Here is a 23522-nt window from a genome sequence, read left to right as displayed (position 1 = left end):
TCAAATTATGTGATATCTTGCATTGTCGTCGAATTGTGTGATGAATCATTACGTCTATGACGCTATGTTTGAATATGCTTAAAATATTAATTTTGGCGTCCAGTGTTTCCTCTAGAGTAGGAGCCTGTAATGATGGAACAATTGATAAGGCAAAATTTGTATCCTCATCCTTTGTGTTTCTATTAAAGTTTTATTCAAGAGAAGAACAATTTTCTTAAGTTCTATTTCTATGTCGATAGACTATTGGAGTAGACATGGGAATAAGAGGTTCCGGTTTTATGTCGACTTCAAAATTAATGTCATCGACATATTCTGCCGGCTCTATATTATTTTCTGTTCGATTAATGTCCATACATAGCATCAAAAATAACAGCTCATTGAAATAGATATATTTTTGTCTTTACTGGAAGTTTGGACCGATTCCATGTTTTTTTGTGCTTTAATTTCTCTACGGAAACGAGTCCGCAAATTGCTCCATTTTTTTGTTAACATCGTAACCTGCAAGAATAAAGAAATTTAGTTGTTAATAAAAGGGCAGCCAAGAAATTATTACAAGTAATTCTATACTGTGCGACTTTTTCAAGTTTAATCAGTCAAAAATCTCGAAAAGGAAATATCTTTCAGAAAAATGTTTTGAATAAAAAATTTATGGTTTTGAGAGAATCCACTTATGGTAAAACCTTATGCATTTACTAAACTCTTGTGGTGGCCAACTTTGGAATTTCAAATTGGTGTTCCTGTTTTTATTGCAGATTCGTATTCTACGGAAACAATGCAAAAGTTTTGTAACAACAATTTTTTCACGATTCTTCACTGATGGCAAAGCAATCGATTTCAAAATTTCAATCTGAATCTGCTATAAAAAACAAAGATTTTCCGTAAGATGTTTCTTTTTCGAGATTTTTTCTGATTCAACTTAAAAAATTCACCTGGTACATTACCGAGTTGTCATATTTATCTGTTTTTGATTTAAAGGGATTTCCAATAGGAATGAAATTTGAAATAGTTATAATGGAAACACTATGTTTTATTTTTAACATTTCTTATGTCATTATGCCATTTAGCAAGGAAATATTCACGCTTCAACAACGTTCAGAAATTGTTTCACCAAAATCAGTGTTCATTCGAGTTAATCGACTTTCCGTATTGCTAATTTATTAATACTGATACTCTTGTGAAGAAAATTCACTTCTAAATTTGTCTACAGTACGACGAATATAGTGAGTCGATTAATGAATAATATTGTCCATGGATTCCTCTCAATTTTTCTTCAGTATTCTCAAATGAGCATTGATTTAGATAAAACAATTTCTGAACGTTGTTTAAGTGTATATCTTTCCATGATTGAATGGAATACCTACTGAACAGATTCGGTGTTTTCACGTCCTTGAGTAAACATGTTGCAGTTCAATTCACAGGGTTAGAATCATTGAAATCAGGCGACAAATTTGGACTAAGGCAACGTTTCGTCTATATATTTAGACTTTATCAAGGCGAGTTCATTTAATCGAATTATTATTATATGATTATTCTGAATAGTGTCTACAGAGAATATTGTAAATAAACACTTTGTTAAATGTATAAAAACTAAGAAAAAATGACATAAACACTAAAAATTTTAAAATTGCATTCACCGTCAGAACAAACAGTTCGTTCTGACGAAGTGAGATTTTACCTATTGAATGTTACGCTACTGATATTTGTTTTGATTCCACTCCATCTGTCAAATTTTTAGTAAATATTGCCTACTGAAAAATAACGTATGCTCCCTCTATTGACTCTATTATTACTTTGAGATATAATCTCATCTTAGAACATTAATAAGAGGAAAACGGAAATCGCCTTGTAACTGATGCATTTGTTTTGATGCCCACATTCGTCACTTTTTGTCTGAGGTCCCTGCAGTGGCGACGCCAGCTTTCAAAAACAGGGGTGGCCAAGAGGGGGCCGGAATTTTTTTTTGGGGGGGGGGCAAAGTAAAGCCTTAGGGGGCCCGGGCCCCTCCTGAAACCCCCCCCCCCCTAGCGTCGCCACTGGGTCCCTGTATCCCTACCAGTGTCTCATATGGACTTTTTCAAATAACAATAGGTACAAAACTCCTTCATACAGAAATACTAAACTGTTTAATCTGCTCCCAATCAGATTTAAAAATATAAGCAAGCTTGAAAGATACAAGACTGAACTTGGAGACTATATGATAGCGGGTTTTGATATTTATTAGAAAATTTAATATTTGATCACTGTTCCCGGATGAACTCACCGCGGTTTTTCTTTCTTTTTTTTGTTTGTTTTTGTTCTTGTCATTCCCTGGATACACCTCTTCGTCACGAATCCTCTTCGCAGTGTTTGATTTGGGAGATTTTTGATTTTTTTTTATCTCACATGAACTGTAATTTTTTATTAACTACGCTTTGGCCTGGCAAGATTATACAATACCGGCATGCTTGCCTAGGTGGGTCTTGCCTGGTCATTCTGAAATATTGTTAATTGTAGGAAAGATTGTATGGAGATCTGATTGAATAAATTGAATTGGAATTAACTACGGACAAATTGGCTCGCAACAGGTGGTAATTTTTTCTATGAATCTTTCTCATAACCTCAAATCAAGAATCTGGCAGAATGAAGGAAATCAAATATTGGATAAGATAACAACTTTGGCTTACATTTTATAAATAATTTTTATTTAATTAGTAAGAGAGTTTTCATATTGAGTTTTTAATTCGACTAAACGAATTTGTTTCTGGAAATGGCCATCGAAGAGGGAAAAAACATGAATGTGGATGATTTCATGAAGTCAAACGGAACAACACCTTTAGAAACTTTAAGTCTGATTATTCCCTCGATATTGGGTGTTTACATGAGTACAACTTTAGTCAGCATACTGAAAATTGAGGGAACATGGCAATTTATTACAGAATTTATCACCCTATTAGTACCAATTGTTTTAAATGTCACAATATTTTCTCCTTACATAAAAGGTCACATCATTGTAACATTCATACTTTACATGAGTTTACTTGTTTTGGCTTGGCAACAATCTCGTCAATCTAAACAGAAAGTCTGCAAAACTGAAGAAAAAAGAATACCTTTCATCACAAATGCAAGAGCCACAATAAATATAATTTCTGTGATTGCAATTCTGGCAGTAGATTTCCGAATATTTCCAAGAAGATTTGCCAAAACTTCTACATTTGGTTTTAGTTTGATGGATTTAGGAGTAGGTTTATATATTTTTGCTAATTCCATAGTTTCACCTGAATGTTTGAATAGAAAAGACTCGTATAATAAAATAGTGAAAAGTTGTATTCCATTATTTATTCTAGGATTACTTCGTTTATTATTCACTAAAAGTTTGGACTATCAGGTACCCACTACAGAGTATGGAGTGCACTGGAATTTTTTCTTTACTTTACTGTTAACCAAATGTATCAGTTCATTAATTATTAGAACAGCTCATGTTAAACAAATGGGAATTTTCTCTATTCTTATTCTCATTGTACATGAGTTTTTACTTCAAATTTACTTTCAAGATATTGTTATGAACAATGAACCTAGAACAAATTTTTTCTTAGCAAATAAAGAAGGTATTTCTTCAGTATTAGGCTATGTAAGTTTATATTTATTTGCAGTGTATTTTGGGCATATTTTGAAGGAAGAAGTTTTTGGGTCCACTAGAGTATATGCAAATATTCGAATGTTTATTACATATTTGTCCATTATTGGAATTTTATCATTTTTTTGTAACATGAAATTCGGAACTTCTAGAAGATTAACAAATATGGCTTACTGTTTTTGGGTGATTTTTGTAGGAATTTTGGCTGCATTCATATTTTATCTTGGAGAACTACTCCAAAAGTTTGCATTTGGAAAACAATATAATTTTATAAGATGCCCCTATATTTATGAAGCCGTTAATTTTAATTCTTTAGTTTTCTTCTTACTAGGAAATGTTTTCACAGGTATGATCAATTTTATTTTAGTTACTAGAAATATTGAAGATTCAATTGCGTTGACTATTTTACTTCTGTATATTTCAATATTAGCCATAATAATGTGTATATTATATACAAATAAAGTAAAACTGAAAGTGTGATAAGGATTCTCTTCTCATTTGGATTTTTATGAAAAACTTATAGCTATTTTTCTCAAAAATTACAGGGTTTTAATTAATACATGTATATAAATTTGAAATGGAATAAATCTTATTAATTATTTGAATGAGATTTATAACTCTAAGATGAAAAAGTCCATCCCAATATCAGTTTATTGGAATGGACTTCAGAATAAGCTTTGCTGGTGATTTTTGTTATGTAATAAATTTGATATAATTGATGCAATTTCTTTTATTTTATAAAATAGCTGACAAAATATATTGTCAAGATTACATTAATAAATTAATACCGAATCATTAAAATATTATAGTCTTAATTTAATTTATCACAAAACTGAATTCTATATTAAGTACGATATATTACAAACATGGATTACATCCTACAGAAAAATATTTATATTGTCATAAAATTTAATTTTAGGCTTTAATCGATCAATTTGATTTTCCAGGTGAAATCAGTTACTTTCTCCGATCTTTTTGTATCTTTTTGATTGATCTTGAAATGTTTTTACTGATTTTGTGGCAACCATTCTAAAGTTCATTATGAGCATGGTTGGTATCATCAAAGAGTTTCATGAAGGATGGATGATTTTTAACATGTTTGGCAGCTTTTTCAACAATTTTCAAAAACTCAGTGGGATCAAAATGATAGTTTACAAATTTTGCATGTGCTCCTCCTTCATAAGAACCCTGAAAGAAATAAGAGAAAATTTTTCATCTACAGCAGTGATTTCAAAATATATAATACTTACATCATTCACTGTTTGCAAAAGAGATGCATTCGCCCAAGTGAAATATTTCACACCTGCTAACCTGGCAAGGTCTAAATAACAATTTGGATCTTCACAATTGTATCTAGAAATGTGGGTTATGTATTTATTATATTATATCTGTAGTATTAAGAAGCATTAATGAATTTATAAAACATTTTACTCACACTTCGAAAACAGCAGCCCACTGAGGAAGAAATAAAAGATGTGTCAAACCTGCTCCATGAATTCCAATGAATATATCGGTATTTCGTGTAATTTCTAGTTGTTTTTTGAAAGGAATATGTTGATTGAAGCTAATTTTTTGTACTTCATAATGTTTATTTTTGTTCAAACTTGTCACTATTTCATCCTCGTTTAATATTCTTCTGTATCTTGTTTCCCTTGATAAAAATGTTATTCTTATCTTTTTATTGTATCTTTTATAAAATGGAATCTTCAATCTGTGCAAAATATGCTTGGAGAAGGCGTCAAATAATCCACTTCCTTCGCAACCATAAATTATCGGAGTATTGTAATAAAGTCCAAATATCATTCTTGGTAATAAGGGAAAAACAACATTCTTAAAACATACTTTTTTTCCTTTGAAATCTTTCAAATCCAAAATTGGATGATCAGTAAAAGCTTTCCAAGTATCTTGAAAAGAAGATCTGTAAGTGTAAGTTTCCCAAATTAATACATGAACATCGGTAGAGAATGCACTTGGGTGACTCGCATTGATGTGTAAAGATGCGTAGAGATTCAGGAAATCACAGAAATGGTGATACATATTGACAGCTAAAAAAAATTTAATCATCTGTTGAAAACTCTGAATTAGTATATTATAAAAAAAAGGATAACTGACCAAAATGATTTTTTTATTTTTATTTCAATACAATTCTCATGTTACCAGCACTGAGTGAACTCAGCCCCGAATAGTTGAATAATTAATTTATTTTAGATAAAAAAATAATAATTTCTATATGTATTATTTGAAGTTACTTATCTTACCTTATATAAACAAATTTAAAAGATGATTATTCGTTTACATGCTTGTACAAAACAAATTTATGATTGAACAACTGAATCTAGCATACATGCATTAAACTGGAAAGAAAATATTTTCAAAAATGACTCATCTTTCTATAATTCATTAAAAAGTTATATTTTAGATTAGTAGTTACTATTAAAACAAAAAGCAACATTCCAAAAATTTCAATTTTCATACATACTAGCATCAATCTTCAAAATATACGTGGGTTTTTCTAAAATAACATCACAGTCTCCTTCTATGATAGGTTTACGTTTAAGCCTAGTGAAATACCTGAATTCAGGTGCCCAACTCTGTAACGGACTCAAATGATCCAACTGTTTATCCAATAATTCTTTTTTGAATTCACAATATCCTCCAATGTCACCATCTGATAATACATCCATTTTGTACCTAATAGGTTCATCTCTTTCAAGTAATGATGTGAAATTTATCATCAAATTTCTTCCACGACAAAATCTTAAATTTTCAGAACATTCAAGAGAGCTGTCATCAATGAAAAAAGGTTCACAATAAAGCTTCATTTTTTCCAGCTGTTCTTTTATATATCCAAAATCAGCCTGATGATAAAATGTGTCCTGTTGATCAAATTTTGACTTTACCCATCCTCGGTGATCTCCAGGACACCTTGGTATTGAATACTGATTAGTACGGGTACAATCTGATTCATAGCCCCAGCATTTATTTTTCGTTATATGCTTTTTAAATGGGCAATTATGAGTCTTTTCACATACAGCAGAAACTGATGGAAACTGATTGAAATAATAAGGTAAATGATCTTCGTGTAGATTAATATTTTCAATATTATCACAGTCGATAGGGTTGAAGCAAAATAATACTAAATATGAAAAAATAAAGGGGATTCCAGAGAAGTAAAAATTCATTTTGTTTTCATCTATTATCATATACCATATATTACTTTATTTTAAAAATTAAAAATAAACAATGCATCATAGAATTTCAATTTCACTCGAATAAACAGGTTACGTTAACGATCTGTGAGGATTCAGTCGTAGAGTCTTAAGTAGAATTCAAGTAAGATTATATATAGTGATGAAATATCTGAGTTATTTTCAAATCCCGAATTTCATTTTTAATCAAATGGATTTTTTGTTTTTTGAATGCGTTTGAAAAAGATACAGAAAATATAGAGGATTGTTTCTGTGGTTATTATATTCTGCGATAATAATTATGTCAAAAATTGTCAGTTGATAAAAGCGATACTGTTTGTTGCTATTTTGAAAAAACTCTGAATATTAGTTGCGAATTACAAATTTCATCGGTTCACTCTGGTATATTATAAAAACTAACATTAGTTTAATTTAAGTAACATTTATAGACAATTTTGCTATTGTATTCATAACTTGCACGGAAAATGGTTGATGATAAAGTAGAAATGGCCAATAATAATGAACAATTTTTGGCTACTAGTGATCCAAAGAATGTACAAGAGTTAACCCAATATGTGAGCATAACTATATATTGAAGGTTTTTCATTTTATTCTTATTCGTTTATTTCAGGTTCAGAGCTTGCTTCAGACGATACAAGACAAATTTCAAAACATGTCTGATCAGATATTAACAAGAATTGATGAAATGGGAAATAGAATAGATGATTTAGAAAAGAATATAGGAGACCTTATGACACAAGCAGGTGTTGAAGGGACAGAAAAATAATATTAGTTACTCCCCAGTTCATTGATTTTGTTGTGGGTAAATCAGTTTCATTTTATAATGGATAGTATGGAAACATGCTTTTGTCCAAATATCACCTTATGAAGTTTTATTTTGATTTATCATTTTTATCGATTTTTTTCATTATAAGTTTTTGTGATTATACTGAGATAGTTTTTTTCAAATAAAATTTTTCATTGCTATTATTTTTTTATACCTGTTTTAGTCGATCATTTTTGAAAGAACAAAGTTGAAGTAATAGCTTTTGGTGCAGTTCAATTCATACAGAACAATGGTTACTGAATGAAAATATACTTACAGCTGAATTGATAAAACAAACATTATATGAAATTTTGTCCATTTGTGACTATTTAACATCACTGAAGATAATTACCAATATATCACTACTGTATGTCTCACTTTGATACCTCGATTTTGACTGTCCAGAAATAGCAGTAGTAGTAACAGTTATTATTTATTGTTCATAAACAAATGGCCATCGACCGTCCAGAAATATATTGAACAATTCTTGTGGAATATTAGCCTATCGTTACTAAAGTTTTTTGTGGTGAGTAGATGACTGTTCTTCAAAGTATATCCCATGTATGTTCCATGAAGTTCACATCAGTAGAGGAGGCAGTGGTACATGTGGAATAAATTGATCCTTCTTTATCTCGAGGATGTATTTTCACTAAATTTTTTCAACATACCTATTTATTATAAATACCTATACATGTAGTGTGCATCATTCATCTAAACACAACTTGGTCAATATATTGATGAAACCATTTTGAGAAGGATAAATGTTGCGCAACAACAGTGATTTTTGTATTGTTTTTGACACTATATTGTATCTACATTTTCTCTAAAATATCTCAGTTGCTCTTAACAGTTCAAAAATACATTGGTATTGAAGTTTGCCCCTCTTATATTCTACTGAGGCTGTATTATTTGGATAAGTAAGAAGAATTAAAAATATCTACTTTGAAGATAAGCAACCCTAAGCACTTTGATATTTGATTAATTTGCTGGGGTAAAATAAAATGAGCACATTAACTTCTATATTTGTTATGGAAATAGTATTTATTGAAATTAATCAGCAGATTTTTGTATGGGAATAATTACAAATATATTATACATTACAATTTCATGGTTGAGATTTTGCGAGAATGAATTACCTTTAACTGAACCCAGGGCCGCCGCCAGACATTTTGGCGTCCAGGCAAAATAAAATTTCGCTGACCTGCTTCGCAGTGATGTCAAGTCTCCCAAGTTGAAAATCCCTAAAATGCATTGGAGAGAACCCTAAAAGTTCTTAAATGAAATGAAATTGAAAAGTCCCCAGAATTCCCCAGATTAGTTCAAATGTCAAAAATTCAAATAGTTAAATAGTACCTATCTTTTGATTTATTTAAGATGCATCTTAGATTTAATTATCCTGAAATAGTTGTAAAGTTCAATGATTTCGACAGTTCGAAAATAAGTTTTTTTTATACTGAACATTACAAAAAAATAGAATAATATTTATTTTTCTGATAAGAATATGTTATAGTTGGCTACAAAGCATTGATAAATAATCAATTTGGTATAAATTTTTGCTTTCTATCAACTTCAAATGGTCGGCAATATTTCCAATGATTGACAATATTTATCAGATGAAAAGATTACAATAGAAACAGCGCTGTCTAATTTGTCTTCTTAAATTTTACTTCAGTAACAACTGAAAATACTCTCTGTTTCAGCATTATCTACTGTGAGTTAATATTATGTAACATAGTCTCGTTGAGGTGTATCGGGAAATCACCTCATGAAGCATATAATGAAAAATGCTGATTGATTTTTCTGACAGGAAAGCGTTAGAACTTATTGAAATATCATCTTTAAACATAATATTCTTCATTTCAAGAATATCATTAATTATTATTTTTTTAATGAAAAGTCCCTAGAATTTCCCTATTTTCCTCGAAATCCCTAAAACCAAAAGTTTTCCCTGGATCTTGGGACATATTCCCAGACTTGATATCACTGCTGATTCGCCTTATTCATCTGAATTTTCTTAAAAGGAGCCTTTGTTATTCCTATCAGGCATATTGTTGAGAGCGGATTTTTTATTTAAGAAAAATTGACTTTGAAATTTTTTATTATTTTATATATACTACTAGAAAATATTTTTGTGACAATAAGTATGTCTTATTGTTTTATCAACTGACCTTGCGCCCTGATAAAATGTCCGGTTCACCCTTAGAACAATCATAATCTATTGAGCAATATATCATAGGAATTTGGACAGAATAAATGGATAATCAACTATGACTTTGCCAACGTTGCGAAACGTCTTGTTCCTTTTTCTTGATAAAGGTTTTTTTACGGTAAATTGACATTATCGTAAATAGTCCTTATTGCTACAAGAAGTGGTACAGTCCTTACAAAAGCGTTCGAGATATAGTGGAATTCTGTTTCGTTCTGGCAGACCATCAAAATCTCTCACTTGAATTAATATGGCGACCATAAGAAAAAAAAATTGACTATCGCGTCTCTGAAACAATGGAAAACAGAAAAAATCTGACGACGCCATTAGAATCTATATTTTGGATGATGGCAACAAACCGAATTTCGTGAAGTTATCTCCCGAAACAAATGATTTATACAGAAAAAAATAAAATCTCGATTTTAAGTTTTTTCAAGATATCTCGGGAACCATTGGAGATATTTTGGATCTGTTAACACTAACACACTAATTCCTAAATAACGCAACTTTTTTGTAATCCAACCCATCTTGTATTTCTAACGGTTCTCGATAACCCAGTATATATTTATATATTCGAGATGTCGAACGGTGCGGAAGTGTGTAGGAGTTGCTCCGATAACTTTATTGTAAATTCTAAATCAGTTAAATGTGACTTATGTAATGATAATTATCATGCAGCTTGTGTGTCTATTAAGGACACGTGTGTAAAAATAATTTTGGAAAACCCAAATTTAAGGTGGTTTTGTGATACCTGTAATAATAAATTAAACACGGTATTAAGTAATGCACCGGTGTTTTCCGCCACGAAGGCCGATGTAACTATTCAAAAAACTGAAATAGAATGCCTTAATCGGGAGATTTCTCTGATGAAAAAATCAGTAGTAGATCTTGATTATACTGTGAGTTTGCAGAAATCATTGATTAAAAATTACGAGACTCAGCTCTCTTCAATTAATAAATATGTACCAGATGTTAATACTGCTATCAACCATCCTGATACAAAAAGTGCAAAACATAAAGATGCAAACAATCTGAATTTGAATGAAGAATATGCTGGGTTGCCGGCTTGTGCCAACTTTCCTGCTCCTGAGCCTACTAAGGGTTTTCAACAACATAATCCCTCTAATGTGACTTTGAAGTACAGTGTTGCAAAAATACCATCTAATATACATCAAACTAATATTTCTCTCTATGATAAAAACACTTCGAAGACTCATTTAAGTAAAGGTAGCTCTAAAAATGGAAAAATTATTGATAAAAAAATGGTGAATTCTGCAATAGAGTTTGCTCAACAAGCAACAATTAAACAGCTTCAAACTATTGATGTGGATAGTCAAAACAATGCGCCATCTGAGTTCAAATGGCAGCATGTCAAGAAACGAAGCAGACAAAGAAATAAAAATGTTGTCATGGGTAATGCTTCATTCAGTTCAGGAGTAAAAACTGTTCCTAAGCTCAGTTATCTACATGTGTCTAGGCTTCATCCAACAACTAAGCCAGATGATCTGAAGAATTTGCTTTTCAAGTCATTTCCTGAGGTTGAAGTTGAGCCCCTTCAATCTAAACATCCTCAAATCTACTCTTCTATGAAAGTTGCTATATATCAGGAACATTTCAAGGATGCCTGGCGTAAAGAAATCTGGCCCCAAGGGTCTCTAGTGTCTAAATATTTTTTATTCAAGAAGAAGGCACCCCCAGTAGAAGTAGGTGCTCCTCAAGAAAGAAGGGACTAAACCTATCAAGTTCTTTATCGCTTGTTTTGCAGAATGTGCAGTGTCTTCGCACCGCATTTAATAAATTGAATTTATTAGCTTCTGAACATGAAGTCGATATCCTAATGATTGTTGAACACTGGAAATCCTTAGATGAAATAAAATTATATCAGATTGAGGGCTATAAATTGGTTTCCCAATTTTGTCGTCAACATGGAAGGCATGGAGGTAGCGCCATTTATTGTCGTAAGTCCTTGAATGCTTTTGAAAGAACAGACTATGTGAAACTGAGTGTAGTTAACGTGATCGAGTGCTCAGCTATCCAAATAAACCTCAGTAAAAGTAGGTTAGTAATTGTTTGTATTTATAGACCAAATTCAAAACCATTAGCTGATATGGCTATTTTTCTTGAAAAATTTAACAGTATACTTGTAAAATGTCGATCTGAAAATTGTAAGTTTATAATTGCTGGTGACTTCAATATTGACGTTCTGTCATACTCCCGCGACTCTAGAGAATTTTTTTCTTTAATTGAAATGTTTAATGTTAGCTTAAGTTTTGCATGTGTTACTCGTCCTGTATCAGGCTCATGCTTGGATAATATGTTATCCGATGTTATCGGTATCTGTGAAACATTGCAGTACCATATCTCGGATCATGTTGCCTTGAAATTGACAGTTCCTGATATCTTAGTTGATAAGTGTCAGGTGCAAAAGTTTTCTATAAGACAAATGAATGAAGAAGTTGTAAATGACTTTCTTGAAGCATTGTCAACTGTTTCATGGGATAACATCTATGATTTATCAAAAGATGTCAATACGAAGTGGTCCTCTTTCATCTCTACTTTTCAGTTAATTTTTAATACTTATTGTCCCCTGAAGGAAGTCAAATACAGATCACGGAGTGATATTTGCAAATTAAGTCCGCATATTGTCGGGAAAAAGAAAATACTGGATAACCTTTTTGTTATTTCTGAATCACGACCAGAGTTCAGAAATCTGTACCGATCTTTTAAGAGACAATATGACAACTCAATTATCCAAGCAATCAAATCTTATAACAGCAACTTCATAGCAAACTCTCAGAACAAATCAAAGGCGGCATGGAAGGTGATTCATTCACTATCAGGTAAAAGCACTGAAAAAAACTTGCCTTTTCAGTCAGGAAATCCTGTTGATCTTTGCAATAGTTTCAATGATATGTTCGTGGGAGATGTTGCCAACCAGACCAATATTAAGATTTCTGGAGCAATCTCACCCTTAAAAACTTCTCACGTTATGAGCAAGTCTTTTTATTTCTTTGATGTCACAGAGAGAGATGTAAGTGATGCCGTTAAGATGCTGAAAACCTCTAACTCTTCAGGTCATGATGGAATTCCGATTTCTATAATAAAAAAATCCATCCATATAATAGGAGGCCCTCTTGCTCATCTTATTAATTGCGCTTTCCGAGAGGGTTGTTTTCCTGACGAGCTGAAGGTTGCTCTGGTCAAACCACTCTTCAAGAAGGGAAATACCTGTGAGCTCAGTAGCTATCGACCTATAAGTATTTTATCTAGTTTTTCTAAGATATTTGAGAAGGTTTTTGCCGTCAGACTCATCAGTTTTTTTCGAAAATTCAATGTTCTTGCTGATAGTCAGCATGGTTTCACGAAAGATAAAGGTACCGAGACTGCTATATTTGAGTTGCTAAATTCTGTTCTTTTGGCGCTTGAGAATGATGAAGTTCCATTGGCTTTGATGTTCGATTTGACCAAGGCTTTTGATTCCATCGAGCATAGAACCTTATTGGCTAGACTGGAGTTATGTGGGATTAGGGATATCTCTTTGAAATTTATTGAGAGCTACCTAAGTAATCGACGTCAGAGGGTTGCCCTCACTCTAGATGGTGCAGTCCACTTCTCTGGGGAACGATCTCTTACTAGGGGCGTTCCTCAGGGAAGTGTACTGGGCCCTTTGCTTTTTATTGTTTTTGTGAATTCCCTTTGTTATATTAAGACCTCTGCTAATTGTAAGTCGATTCTTTATGCTGATGACAGCAATTTTTTGATTATATCAGGTGATGTCGAGTCCTGTAGAAGGGCTGGAATGGATACGGTTTTGTCTGTTGATAGATGGTGTAATGAGAGTGGTCTCATTCTAAATCATGGCAAGACTCAGGGTATTTTCTTTTATGACAGCCAGTCGGTGAAGAACTATCCACCTTTTTTGTGTCATGGTAACGGTCAAATTAAATTGGAGGATTCTGTCAATTTTCTGGGAGTTGCTCTAGATAAACACCTGCGGTGGGATCATCAGGTGTCTAAGTTGGGAAAGTCTCTCAACTCTTCGGCTTACTTGATTTTCATGATCAGGGACAAATTGGAGAGTGCTGTGTTGAGAGCTCTCTACTTTGCTAGTTTCCAGTCTGTGCTGGCATATGGAATTATTTTTTGGGGCAGTTCGTCTGGTGCTGATGAAATTTTTCTCATTCAGAAAAGAGTGATGAGAATAATGAGTAGGTTGGGCTTTCGTGAGTCCTGTCGCGGAGTTTTCAGATCCAATGGAATTCAAACCGTCTTTGGTCTTTATATTTATCGCCTATTTATCTTTCTCAAGTTACGGAAAAGCTATTTTTTGCCATATGTCAATAAAAATAATACTCGGCAAGTTCATCCTTTCCTTCTTCCTATTCACAGTACTGCTAGGTTTGAAAGGGGACCACTTTATATGGCCATGCGTTTATTTAATTTGCTTCCTAAGCAATTACAGGTTGTTGAAGATATATCCTTGTTTAGAAGGCGCATTTACAATTTTATTTTGGATTGTGAACCTTATTCAGTTGATGAGTTTATTTCATTTTGTAGAAAATAAGCTCTTTTATGACTTGTCTCTGTTTTATTCGTTTGCATTGATTTTGATGTTGTGAATAATTTTTGAGATCAATAAATATTATTATTATTATTATTATTATTATTATTATCAATATGTATCTAATAGGTACACACAACATATAAGTAAGAAAATTTCGAAAAAAGAATGGCCCGGTGAGGAGTTGACTATAGTGTAGCTAGCATATTAGATTGCGTGACACCTTTTCAGATTTTTGTCCAATAACCTCAGGAGTTCCGCAGGGCTCCATTCTCGGTCCATTACTATTTTTGATTTATATTTCGGATTTGTATAAGGTAGTTAGATTCATTTCCACCTATTTTTATCGCGATAACACCTAAGTTCGTCTATCGTTTCATCCCTCTCTTGTTTTTCGTCCTGTTGATCAGTTAAACGAAGATTTGTCAGCAATAATGTGTTATTGTCAGTCAAATAATTTGAAAATAAATGTGAAAAAATGTTTCCACATACCTTTCTTCCCCAGAACGCTTTCTGTTACAGTTGAAGTAAATATGGGTGGTGAGAAAATTCCATCTTCTACTTGTTGCAGGAACCTTGGCATCATTTATGATTGGCAGCTGATAGGGAACATGTCTCATTGCTATTGAAGAAATCCTTTCTTGCACTGCGTCATTTATTCATCATCATCATATTCATTTATCGGCAGAGACATTTTTTGGACTTCTCGCGAAAGTATCTCTGTGAGTCATTAGTGTTGTCCAAATTGAACTATGAATTAACAATATTTTATCCTTGTCTTGATTCTGTTTCAAGGTATAGATTACAGAAGGTACAGAACTCGTGCTGTCGGTTTATCTTCGGCTTGAGAAAGTATGATGATAGGGATAGGATAAATGTTGAAATAAATTAACTTGCGTGGCTCCGGGTCGAGAATATTTTTCGGCTTCAGATGACTATGACCGTAGAAAGAATTTTGAGTTCCTCTATTCCTCCCTATTCGAGGGAGTAGTTAATTTTTAGGCGTGATGTTCATGAGGTTGCTATTAGGCATGGACAAAGGCTTGCGTTGCCTAGATTCGGTTCAGCCATGTTTCAGCGCTACTTCACTTACAATGCAGTGAAGGTATAGAGTGTTTTTTTTCGAGGTAAATAACTTTAAGTTGGCATTACTGTTCGAGATGGTGACCGATTTAACAGCTATCAAGTGATTTATTCTCAGTTTGGTTTGGCAATTTATCATGAATAGAATCACGCCTGAACAACGCTTGCAAATAGTGCAATTTTATTTCGAAAATAATGGTTCTGTGCGGAATACTTATCGCGCACTACGTCCATTAGCGATGAAGCGCACTTCTGGTTAAATGGCTACGTCAACAAACAAAACTGCCGCATTTGGAGTGAAGCTAATCCTCAAGTGTATGTCGAAACACCGTTACATCCAGAAAAACTGACTGTTTGGTGCGCTTTATGGGCTGGTGTAATCATTGGTCCGTACTTCTTGAAAAACGATGATGGCCAGAACGTTAAAGTCAATGGTGATCGGTATAGAGCCATGATTACTAACTTTTTCATTCCTGAATTGAACAACCATGATGTCTAGGAGCTGTGGTTCCAACAAGACGGCGCAACATGTCACACAGCTCGTGCCACAATCAATTTGTTGAAAGACACGTTTGGTGACCGCCTAATTTAACGTTTTGGACCTGTGAATCCAAGATCGTGAGATTTAACACCGCTAGTGGAGCTATGTAAAGTCATTGGTCTATGCGGATAAGCCACAAACCCTTGACCATTTGGAAGACAACATTCGCCGTGTTATTGCCGATATACGGCCACAAATGTTTGAAAAAGTCATCGAAAATTGGACGTCCAGATTGGACTACATCCGAGCCAGCCGTGGCGGTCATATGCCAGAAATCATATTTAAAATGTAATGCCACAAGAATACCTTGCGGATAAATAAAATTCATGTCAATCGAATAATCCATCGTTGTTTTATTGCAATTTAAAGTTCTATAGCTCTAAAAAAACACCCTTTACATAATATTTATTTAATTTCATATGAGAAAAATTTTGAGGGAAAGATTGTTAAGGGAACAGATGATTTGTTAAGTTGTTATCATTGCTGTTTCAAGATTATTGTTTTTTTTATTTATTTTCTGTTAGTAATTTTCTGGTTTTGTTGTTTTTTTATTTTGGGGTTGAGTGGAGTACCTTAAGCTAGACTTCGACTATATCATTCTTTCTTTTTTTTACAATGAAGGAACTATTATTATTAGATATTATTTTTTTGAAATTCTTTGTTTTCATCAGTGTAGCCGAAATGATTACATCAAGTTGAATGAACAAATCGTTAATCCGTTCGCGAATTAGATTCGAGTCAAAGATGTAATCGAACAAGGGGGTCAATCGATCTGATATGAGTAGCGTTTCTAAAGAATGAACCTGGCCGGGCAGAGCGAGTATTTGCACCTGCCATTATAGTGGTACAGGTGTAGAGCAGGCACACGCGTCCCAAAACCTCTCTTTCTTTTAAATCCCTGCTGCCGACGATGTTTTGAAACACTCCAAGTTTCCTGGTTGCTTTTTTTATGGCATCGTTAAGGCCTTTTTGCTTGGCCCGTCCACTCGGTCCAGCTTTGCCAGTATGTAATAAAGCGTCAGCTATTTGGGGATTAACAAGACGGCCGAGATATGACTGCAATTATTTCCTAATTACCTCGGGAATTGGTGAATAAGGTTGTTCTACAACGGCCTTAACATCGCCTTCCGAAGATTATTCGGTTCATATAAGTAGGTATGTTTACTCAGAGATTCACATCAACTGGATCGTTATTATAGTTTCTCAGAAAGGAATTTCATCGAATTTTTGTGTTTAAAATTGAATTTTATGGAAGAGGGTTTTATTATGATTGGCAGCACTAACATAAACATTTTTGGTTTCTGATTCAAAATTTTCTTACGGAAAATGCATTTCAGACCATTGTGAACAACGTTGGTATCGTGTTTATCTGTTGATCTGTGTGTCGGTCTTAATTTCTACAAGAATTATGTATTCGATTTGCATGAAATTTGATAGGAGATGTCGACCTAATATGGTATAGTTTTTATAAAAATTGATTGGACAGAAATCTATGATTGATATAATTTATCACGCAAATATGGGGGCCTGAGATGAGGCAAACACTCAATAAACCAACACTACCATTTGGCATTTGAATAAACTATCAAGCCTTAAGAGGGAACACCACCACATGGCTGCTCATTTTAAAAATGGAATTAGATATATTTCTCCTCACAAATCACCGATTCTATGGCTTTTTAACATAATTTCCGCAAACCATAATCTACATAGTAGAAAGTGAATATTTTTAACTTGCGAATGAAAAAAGAAAGAAAAAACTTTTGGTTTTCCTAGAAAAATTGATATGTACCGGGTTTTCCACAATAATTTGACTCCCCCTTTAACCTTGTTCCTGAAAGAGGTACAAAAAAAATGTTTTCTACAAAAGTTTCACGAAATCGACTTGTGTTTTTTAAAAGAATTTCACAATTCGAAATATATACAGAGTGGGCAACATATTGATTGCAACTTAATTTTTTCAAATAAAACACCCTGTATATTTTTCTATATTTGACTAGCTCTTTTTCCCCTGACTTCGAATATATTTTTGGTCTATCTCTCTTATTCTGAGTACCACAGATTTTTAAATTTTAAGAACCACCTGGCATGCTCAGTAATCAGTTTTCCAGTGGTAGGCTGCGATAACTCAAAATGCCCTTTTTTGAGTTATCTGGTTGGCAATGATATGACATACGTTTTTCACTATAAAATGGAATTGGATGATTTGGATGCAACTCCATATATTCTCTCCTTGTAGCTTTCCTATTTTTATTGTTCTTCACATAAAGTGGAAATATTTCAAATTTTTCCGCTTCTGTGTAGTGCATATTCGATGGATAGTTTCATTCGATGACAAACGTATGTCATATATCGTTGCAAACGAGATAACTCAAAAATGGCATTTGGAATTATCGCAACCTTTCACTATACAGCACTTGGAAAATGGAATGGACATACCTTCAACTTCAAAGATGATCTGCTGAGCATTAAGTTGTTGAACTGTTTCTGCCTTGTTTCAGTTCAGTTGCTGATTACAGTCCAGAGAAAATAAGATCGAACCACTCTTAGGAATGCTCAATTTCAAGTTATGTTTATCCGAGTACATAACTAATCTGGATGAATCGTCTTTAATCTGTTTAGTTGCTTCATGAACGCTGGCGTATTTTGGAATCATCTGCATGAAAATGTACCTATTTTGACCAATGAGACAACCCTATACCTATCCACCACATTGATCATTGATTAAGGTCGCAATATAGAAGAACCCTGACAAGCAGACACAATAGAGAAGAAATTGGATGATTCGCCTTTCAACCGATCCTTCTTGAACTTATCTCCAAGGTAAGACCCTAAAATATTCAAAACAATTGAGTCAGAGCCGTATTGAGATAGTAGAGTACAATAGTCCATCATCAAGACTATCAAATGAGTATATCGTATTACCTACAGCTCTCACTGCCTTTCCGTTCCCAGTCTTCTTCTCTCAAAACATACATCTTCCTCAAAAAATCTTGCTTCCATGGCCTAATCGACGTGATAGCTCCAGCACCGTCTTGGTCTTCTCCTCTTCCGTCTTTCTGAAGGTATCCACTCCAAAATTTTTCTTGGCCACCTTGTTTCATCCATTCGTTTTGTAAGTCCAAACCATGTCAATAATATTTCTCTCTCGATGTTCATTTGCCTCCTGATTACTGCATTTCTTGCTCTCTCCAATTTGGATCTTCCACAAGTTCATCTCTGCGCCAGCAGTTTTCTGTTAGGTTTACTCGAATCTAATACTTCCGCGCCAAACAACATGAGGCTTTGAACCAATGATTCGTATAGAAACGCATTTTTCTTTCTTTCTTGATATTTTTTCCCAAGGTATGGAACTCTGTAGTCCATTGTTTTTTTGTTCTTTGTTACCCTTTCTTGAATATCATCTTTACTTTTTCTTCTTTAATGAAGATGACCCCCAGGAACTTTGCTTTATTGTCGTTCTTCCATCGATAACGAGAAACTGAAAATGTGACTGAAAGACCGACAAGTAGATGCCTAAGACCTACCACTCCTGCACAAGACCGGTATCTGACTATATCTACTTATCTATGACTATATCTATCTGTAGAGCGCGTTTGAGTAGTTGTCGAATCAAGCAACAGCGGCTTTTGAACGCTTCTGGTGTTTTTTTCGATTGAAACAGTTCGTGGAAGACTTAGAGGCATTAATCTATATTCTCAATGACTTTTGAGGGGGATTCCATATACTTAAAAATATTTGGCGCTTGATGTTACCATGAAATTGCAGATATATGTACATAGAGCAAGCCATTGACAATATTATTTCTTTGTTATATGCTGCTGTTGGGCGAAATTCTCTATTTTTGGGTGATAATGCGATACTCTTGTCATGAAGGTCTGGAAATATGTTGGGTACAGGCTACATCTTGATTGCCTCGGTTTTAAGATCTTGAAGTACAGAGAATCTCGATACCACTATGATCGGATTCAGTTCAGACACGAGACGCATGGTCTCAGCTTGCGCCATCGATTTCTTGTCACAGTACCAAGGCACTGAAAAGGAGTTTATAAAAGATCGTTTTCATATCGGGTATCTGATCTGCTTAATTCTTTGGGAGAGCGGTATTTTCGCCTCATTAAGAAATAATTATAGAAAATTGCTCCTTGGTTCGAGACAATAGATTTGAACTCATTGTTTTGAGATTTGTATTGATGGGGATCAAATATATATTTTTCCATCTCATCCTCCTTTCCTGATCCTTTCCTCATACTTTTGTTTTCCTATTCGAAATAGAATGGTTATTTTTGTTCAATATCAAATTTTTGGGCTACTTATGTTTGTCAACAAATTTGCTTGATTTAAGGCTGTAACAGATTCCTCAAGAGGAAATCTGATTCCTTAATGCCTTTTGTTACTTATTGTCATTCTAATGTAACAATAAAATTATTATTATTATTAAATCCATTGTGGTCCGCATTTGGTCATGCCCCCTCTATCGGCAGACCTCCATCCCGTTGAACACGCCTGAAGGGATCAGCTACAAAGAGCTTCAGAATATCATCGACAACCAGGGCCGCCACCAGGAGCGGCATACCGGACATTTTGCCGGGGCGCCAAATTGTAGGGGCGCAAAGTCAGTCAAAAAAACAAGACGTTTTGAATCTTTTTGAACTACGTTGTCTCTTTACTATAGTTTTATAAATAGAGCGTCGCACTTTTAAACGATGCAGAATATCAATCGACAAAACGTCGTTTGATAAATTTGACAAGGTGATTCAAAATTGAAAAATACGATTTTATATGGAATTGAAAAGATGCTTGAGAGGAGGCCTTTAGAAAATTCGTATAAATTAGCCAAAACAGGGCGGCGAAATATTATTTTGCCGGGGCGCCAAAATGACTGGCGACGGCCCTGTCGACAACCTCCACATACACCTGAAAAACTCAGGCAGCTCTTACCACAACTTTGGAGAGAAATTGATCAAATCTACTTCAACAATCTGATCGGTATGCAAAGGTGTTGTCAGGCTGTGGTAAGGGATTCACGATTTGGCTTGATAATCAAGTTACTTGGCTTGACCTTGACTTGATTTCAAGTCAAGTAGTAGTTTTTCCATCTCAAGTTAAGTCAAGTATTTATTTATCAAGTACTTGAATCATATCAAGCTACTTGATTTTCAGCAGTTTCATTGTGTAGTGTCACATCAATAAAAAAATTATGAAAGGAGAAGGAACCTTGAAAAAAAACACTTTTATTTATTGAACTCATTGTATGAAAAAACCGAAAAAACTTTTTTGAGATAGAAACATAAATTAAATCACTATAAATCATAACAAAATAAAGAATAATAAAAAAATAAAGTTTCTTAATATTGAGAAACCTCCAGGCTTAGTTTGATTTCATAATTTTCCATCCAGGATCCAAGACACATGAGGCATCTAATAGATTTGTTGCCTGACCCATTGTAGTTTTTGTAAGAGCAGCTTTGGAAAATTGTCTTTCAACAGGAGCTGAAGATGGAAGTTTGGAAAGATATTTCTGAAACTACCAAAATCTACCAATAGATTTCATAGAAATGTGAGAAAACTACTAATAAAGTCACACTGGCAAATGCTTCAGTCTCTCGACGATCGAGGAATATCCTTATTTAGTCTAAGCGCTCACGAGATTGCAGAAATATAATCAAATCAGGTCAAACTCAAGTATGTAATTTTTCACGAGCTTGATTTTCATGTCAAGTAGTTGGTTAAAATGTCAAGCTACTTGGCTTGATGAATCCATAGCTGTGGCTGATGTTCTAGAAGGCCAAACTCTTTGCTTTATTTTTGTTGATTATTGGTGTTTTTTTCATTTAAGGAATTGTATTTAAAAGAAACGTATTTATCATAAAGATATATCAATTATATTGTGAACGATTTGGCACAATAGTGTCAAGGTTTTTGAAAATTATTTCAAATTACATTAAGTAGACTCATTCAACCTTTATAAGTTGAATCGCCATTGTCTGGGAATAAATATGTTATTATCAGAAATGAATTTACTTATTAGAACAGCTGAATAATGAAGCAATTGGTTCAGATAGAATGGCTCAAAATCAATAAACTCCAAAACACAACAACGACGCTTTCAAGAGATTTAAATTCACTCTTTCCTCACCCAGAACACATAAACATCACTTACATTTTACGAGCAACGAAACTCCGAATCTTAGGCTAATTATAATTCGATGATTTAAGATAATATTGACATTTAATTATTCGGGCGAGTGCTTTCAAAACGACTTGAATAATTCGCTCGGGAGGCCATGAAATCATTAAACAACCGGCAGCAGCAGCGGCAGCGGCCTGGCCAAGATCTGTGGGCCGAGTGTGACCCACTTTCCGTCCGGACTTGCATATGTGTGCATATAATTGATTATCGCAGGACGTGCGTTCGCCGTCGTTGCCGATCCACCTTCTCTCGCAGAACAGACGGACACGTGTCCAGATGCGTGCGAGGAATTGTGTTGGACGCGCCACGTCCTTCGAATTGAAAGAAAATTACTGAGTAATCATCCGAGCGAAAAAAAATGGGAACGGTAAGCCGAAATGGGTCAGGATTTTGGTTGCGATTTTGGCCAGGGCCGCCGCCAGACATTTCAGCGCCCTGGAAAAATGAAATTTCACCGCCCTCCCTGCTTTTCTGAAGAAGCCTCTGCTATTCCTCTCAGGCAGCTTTTCAATTTCATATGAAACCGTATTTTCCAACTCAAAATCTTGAAGAAGCAGAAAGTCTAGATTTATTAACTGACTTTGTTTAAATGTCCGGTTTGCCGCTCCTGGCGGCGGCTCTGATTTTGGCTTGTTTCAGATTTGGACAGATCTAACCTAAAATATATTATGAAATACTGATACTTTATTTGTTTCTTATTAAATTTAAGTACAATTCATTAAAATTGTATTGGATGTGAAATGAAATTGTATGTTCGTTTGGTTGTTCACTCTTTCAAGTTAGATGAATTTATACATTGTTGACAAGTCGTTCTCTATAATTTCGTCACATTATCTGTAATTTTCCAATTTTGAGCAGGGAATGGTCTTAAACAATAATGTTGAATGATAAAACCGTCCTTAATTTCAATTCTCTTCATCTGTGTACACGATAACTAGGGGTTCATCAAGTCAAGTAGCTTGATATCTTAAGCAACTTTCCGACTCGGAAATCGAGCTCGTGAGAAACCACATACTAACTGTTACAAAAACTCGTAATAGATTAGGTGAAAAATCCATAAGATGCCTCATGTTTCTAGATCCTGAATTGAATTTTCCAATTCAAAATACTTGATATTTTTGGTTCTTGTATAAAAAATGGTTCATAAATAAAAGTGTTTTTCGCAAGTTTCCCTCTCATTTCATCATTAACTGGTCTATGTTTCAAATACATAGGAGTACAACTATTTTTTCTCCATAATTCGAGACTTTATTGTAAAAAATGGCTATACATTTATGATTCAAAGTATTGTTCATCGCTGGCCAATACTTT

At 33.9% G+C, this 23522-nt stretch overlaps 3 protein-coding genes and 1 long non-coding RNA gene across 7 annotated transcripts; 2 read left to right on the top strand and 2 right to left on the bottom strand.

Moving 5' to 3' along the window:
- Nucleotides 1-438: 438 nt before the first annotated feature.
- LOC123677641 lies at nucleotides 439-1669 on the bottom strand. The gene is made up of 2 exons (XR_006747121.1): nucleotides 1362-1669; nucleotides 439-498 (listed from the first exon to the last, which is right to left on the bottom strand). It is a non-coding gene; the product is annotated as an uncharacterized LOC123677641 (long non-coding RNA).
- An 808-nt stretch (nucleotides 1670-2477) lies between these two features.
- LOC123677629 (GPI-anchored wall transfer protein 1) lies at nucleotides 2478-4116 on the top strand. 2 transcript variants are annotated; one of them, XM_045614277.1, is made up of 2 exons: nucleotides 2478-2690; nucleotides 2760-4116. In XM_045614277.1, the coding sequence occupies exon 2, from the start codon at nucleotides 2771-2773 to the stop codon at nucleotides 4091-4093; it is 1323 nt and encodes a 440-aa protein (XP_045470233.1). In that variant the 5' UTR covers nucleotides 2478-2690; nucleotides 2760-2770; the 3' UTR covers nucleotides 4094-4116. The 2 variants fall into 2 exon arrangements, with proteins under 2 accessions (XP_045470233.1, XP_045470232.1); XM_045614276.1 differs by having other exon boundaries at nucleotides 2480-4116.
- A 212-nt stretch (nucleotides 4117-4328) lies between these two features.
- On the bottom strand, nucleotides 4329-6882 carry LOC123677626 (EGF domain-specific O-linked N-acetylglucosamine transferase). 2 transcript variants are annotated; one of them, XM_045614269.1, is made up of 4 exons: nucleotides 6093-6882; nucleotides 5049-5658; nucleotides 4864-4966; nucleotides 4329-4801 (listed from the first exon to the last, which is right to left on the bottom strand). In XM_045614269.1, exons 1-4 carry the CDS (start codon nucleotides 6814-6816, stop codon nucleotides 4643-4645), a joined length of 1596 nt encoding a protein of 531 aa, XP_045470225.1. In that variant the 5' UTR covers nucleotides 6817-6882; the 3' UTR covers nucleotides 4329-4642. The 2 variants fall into 2 exon arrangements, with proteins under 2 accessions (XP_045470225.1, XP_045470224.1); XM_045614268.1 differs by having other exon boundaries at nucleotides 5049-5531; nucleotides 6185-6878.
- Nucleotides 6883-7048: 166 nt separating this feature from the next.
- LOC123677639 (heat shock factor-binding protein 1) lies at nucleotides 7049-7788 on the top strand. 2 transcript variants are annotated; one of them, XM_045614288.1, is made up of 3 exons: nucleotides 7049-7203; nucleotides 7251-7376; nucleotides 7433-7788. In XM_045614288.1, the coding sequence occupies exons 2-3, from the start codon at nucleotides 7287-7289 to the stop codon at nucleotides 7586-7588; spliced, it is 246 nt and encodes an 81-aa protein (XP_045470244.1). In that variant the 5' UTR covers nucleotides 7049-7203; nucleotides 7251-7286; the 3' UTR covers nucleotides 7589-7788. The 2 variants fall into 2 exon arrangements, with proteins under 2 accessions (XP_045470244.1, XP_045470242.1); XM_045614286.1 differs by having other exon boundaries at nucleotides 7089-7376.
- Nucleotides 7789-23522: the final 15734 nt, after the last annotated feature.

Source organism: Harmonia axyridis, chromosome 4, assembly GCF_914767665.1.
Source record: "Harmonia axyridis chromosome 4, icHarAxyr1.1, whole genome shotgun sequence".
Taxonomy (NCBI): Eukaryota; Metazoa; Arthropoda; class Insecta; order Coleoptera; family Coccinellidae; genus Harmonia; species Harmonia axyridis.
Note: the sequence above shows the minus strand (reverse complement) of the source record. Positions and strands in the feature narration are given on the sequence as shown.

What these genes read in the sequence shown, in the direction of transcription:
- LOC123677626 (XM_045614269.1), bottom strand. Translation starts at nt 6,816, where the DNA reads ATGATAATAGATGAAAACAAAATGAATTTTTACTTCTCTGGAATCCCC. An exon ending in TATTTTGAAGATTGATGCTA is followed by an intron (nt 5,659 to 6,092) that starts GTATGTATGAAA and finishes AATTTTTTTTAG; the next exon opens with CTGTCAATATGTATCACCAT. An exon ending in TTTTGCAAACAGTGAATGAT is followed by an intron (nt 4,802 to 4,863) that starts GTAAGTATTATA and finishes TATTTCTTTCAG; the next exon opens with GGTTCTTATGAAGGAGGAGC.
- LOC123677639 (XM_045614288.1), top strand. Translation starts at nt 7,287, where the DNA reads ATGGTTGATGATAAAGTAGAAATGGCCAATAATAATGAACAATTTTTG. An exon ending in TACAAGAGTTAACCCAATAT is followed by an intron (nt 7,377 to 7,432) that starts GTGAGCATAACT and finishes CGTTTATTTCAG; the next exon opens with GTTCAGAGCTTGCTTCAGAC.
- LOC123677629 (XM_045614276.1), top strand. Translation starts at nt 2,747, where the DNA reads ATGGCCATCGAAGAGGGAAAAAACATGAATGTGGATGATTTCATGAAG.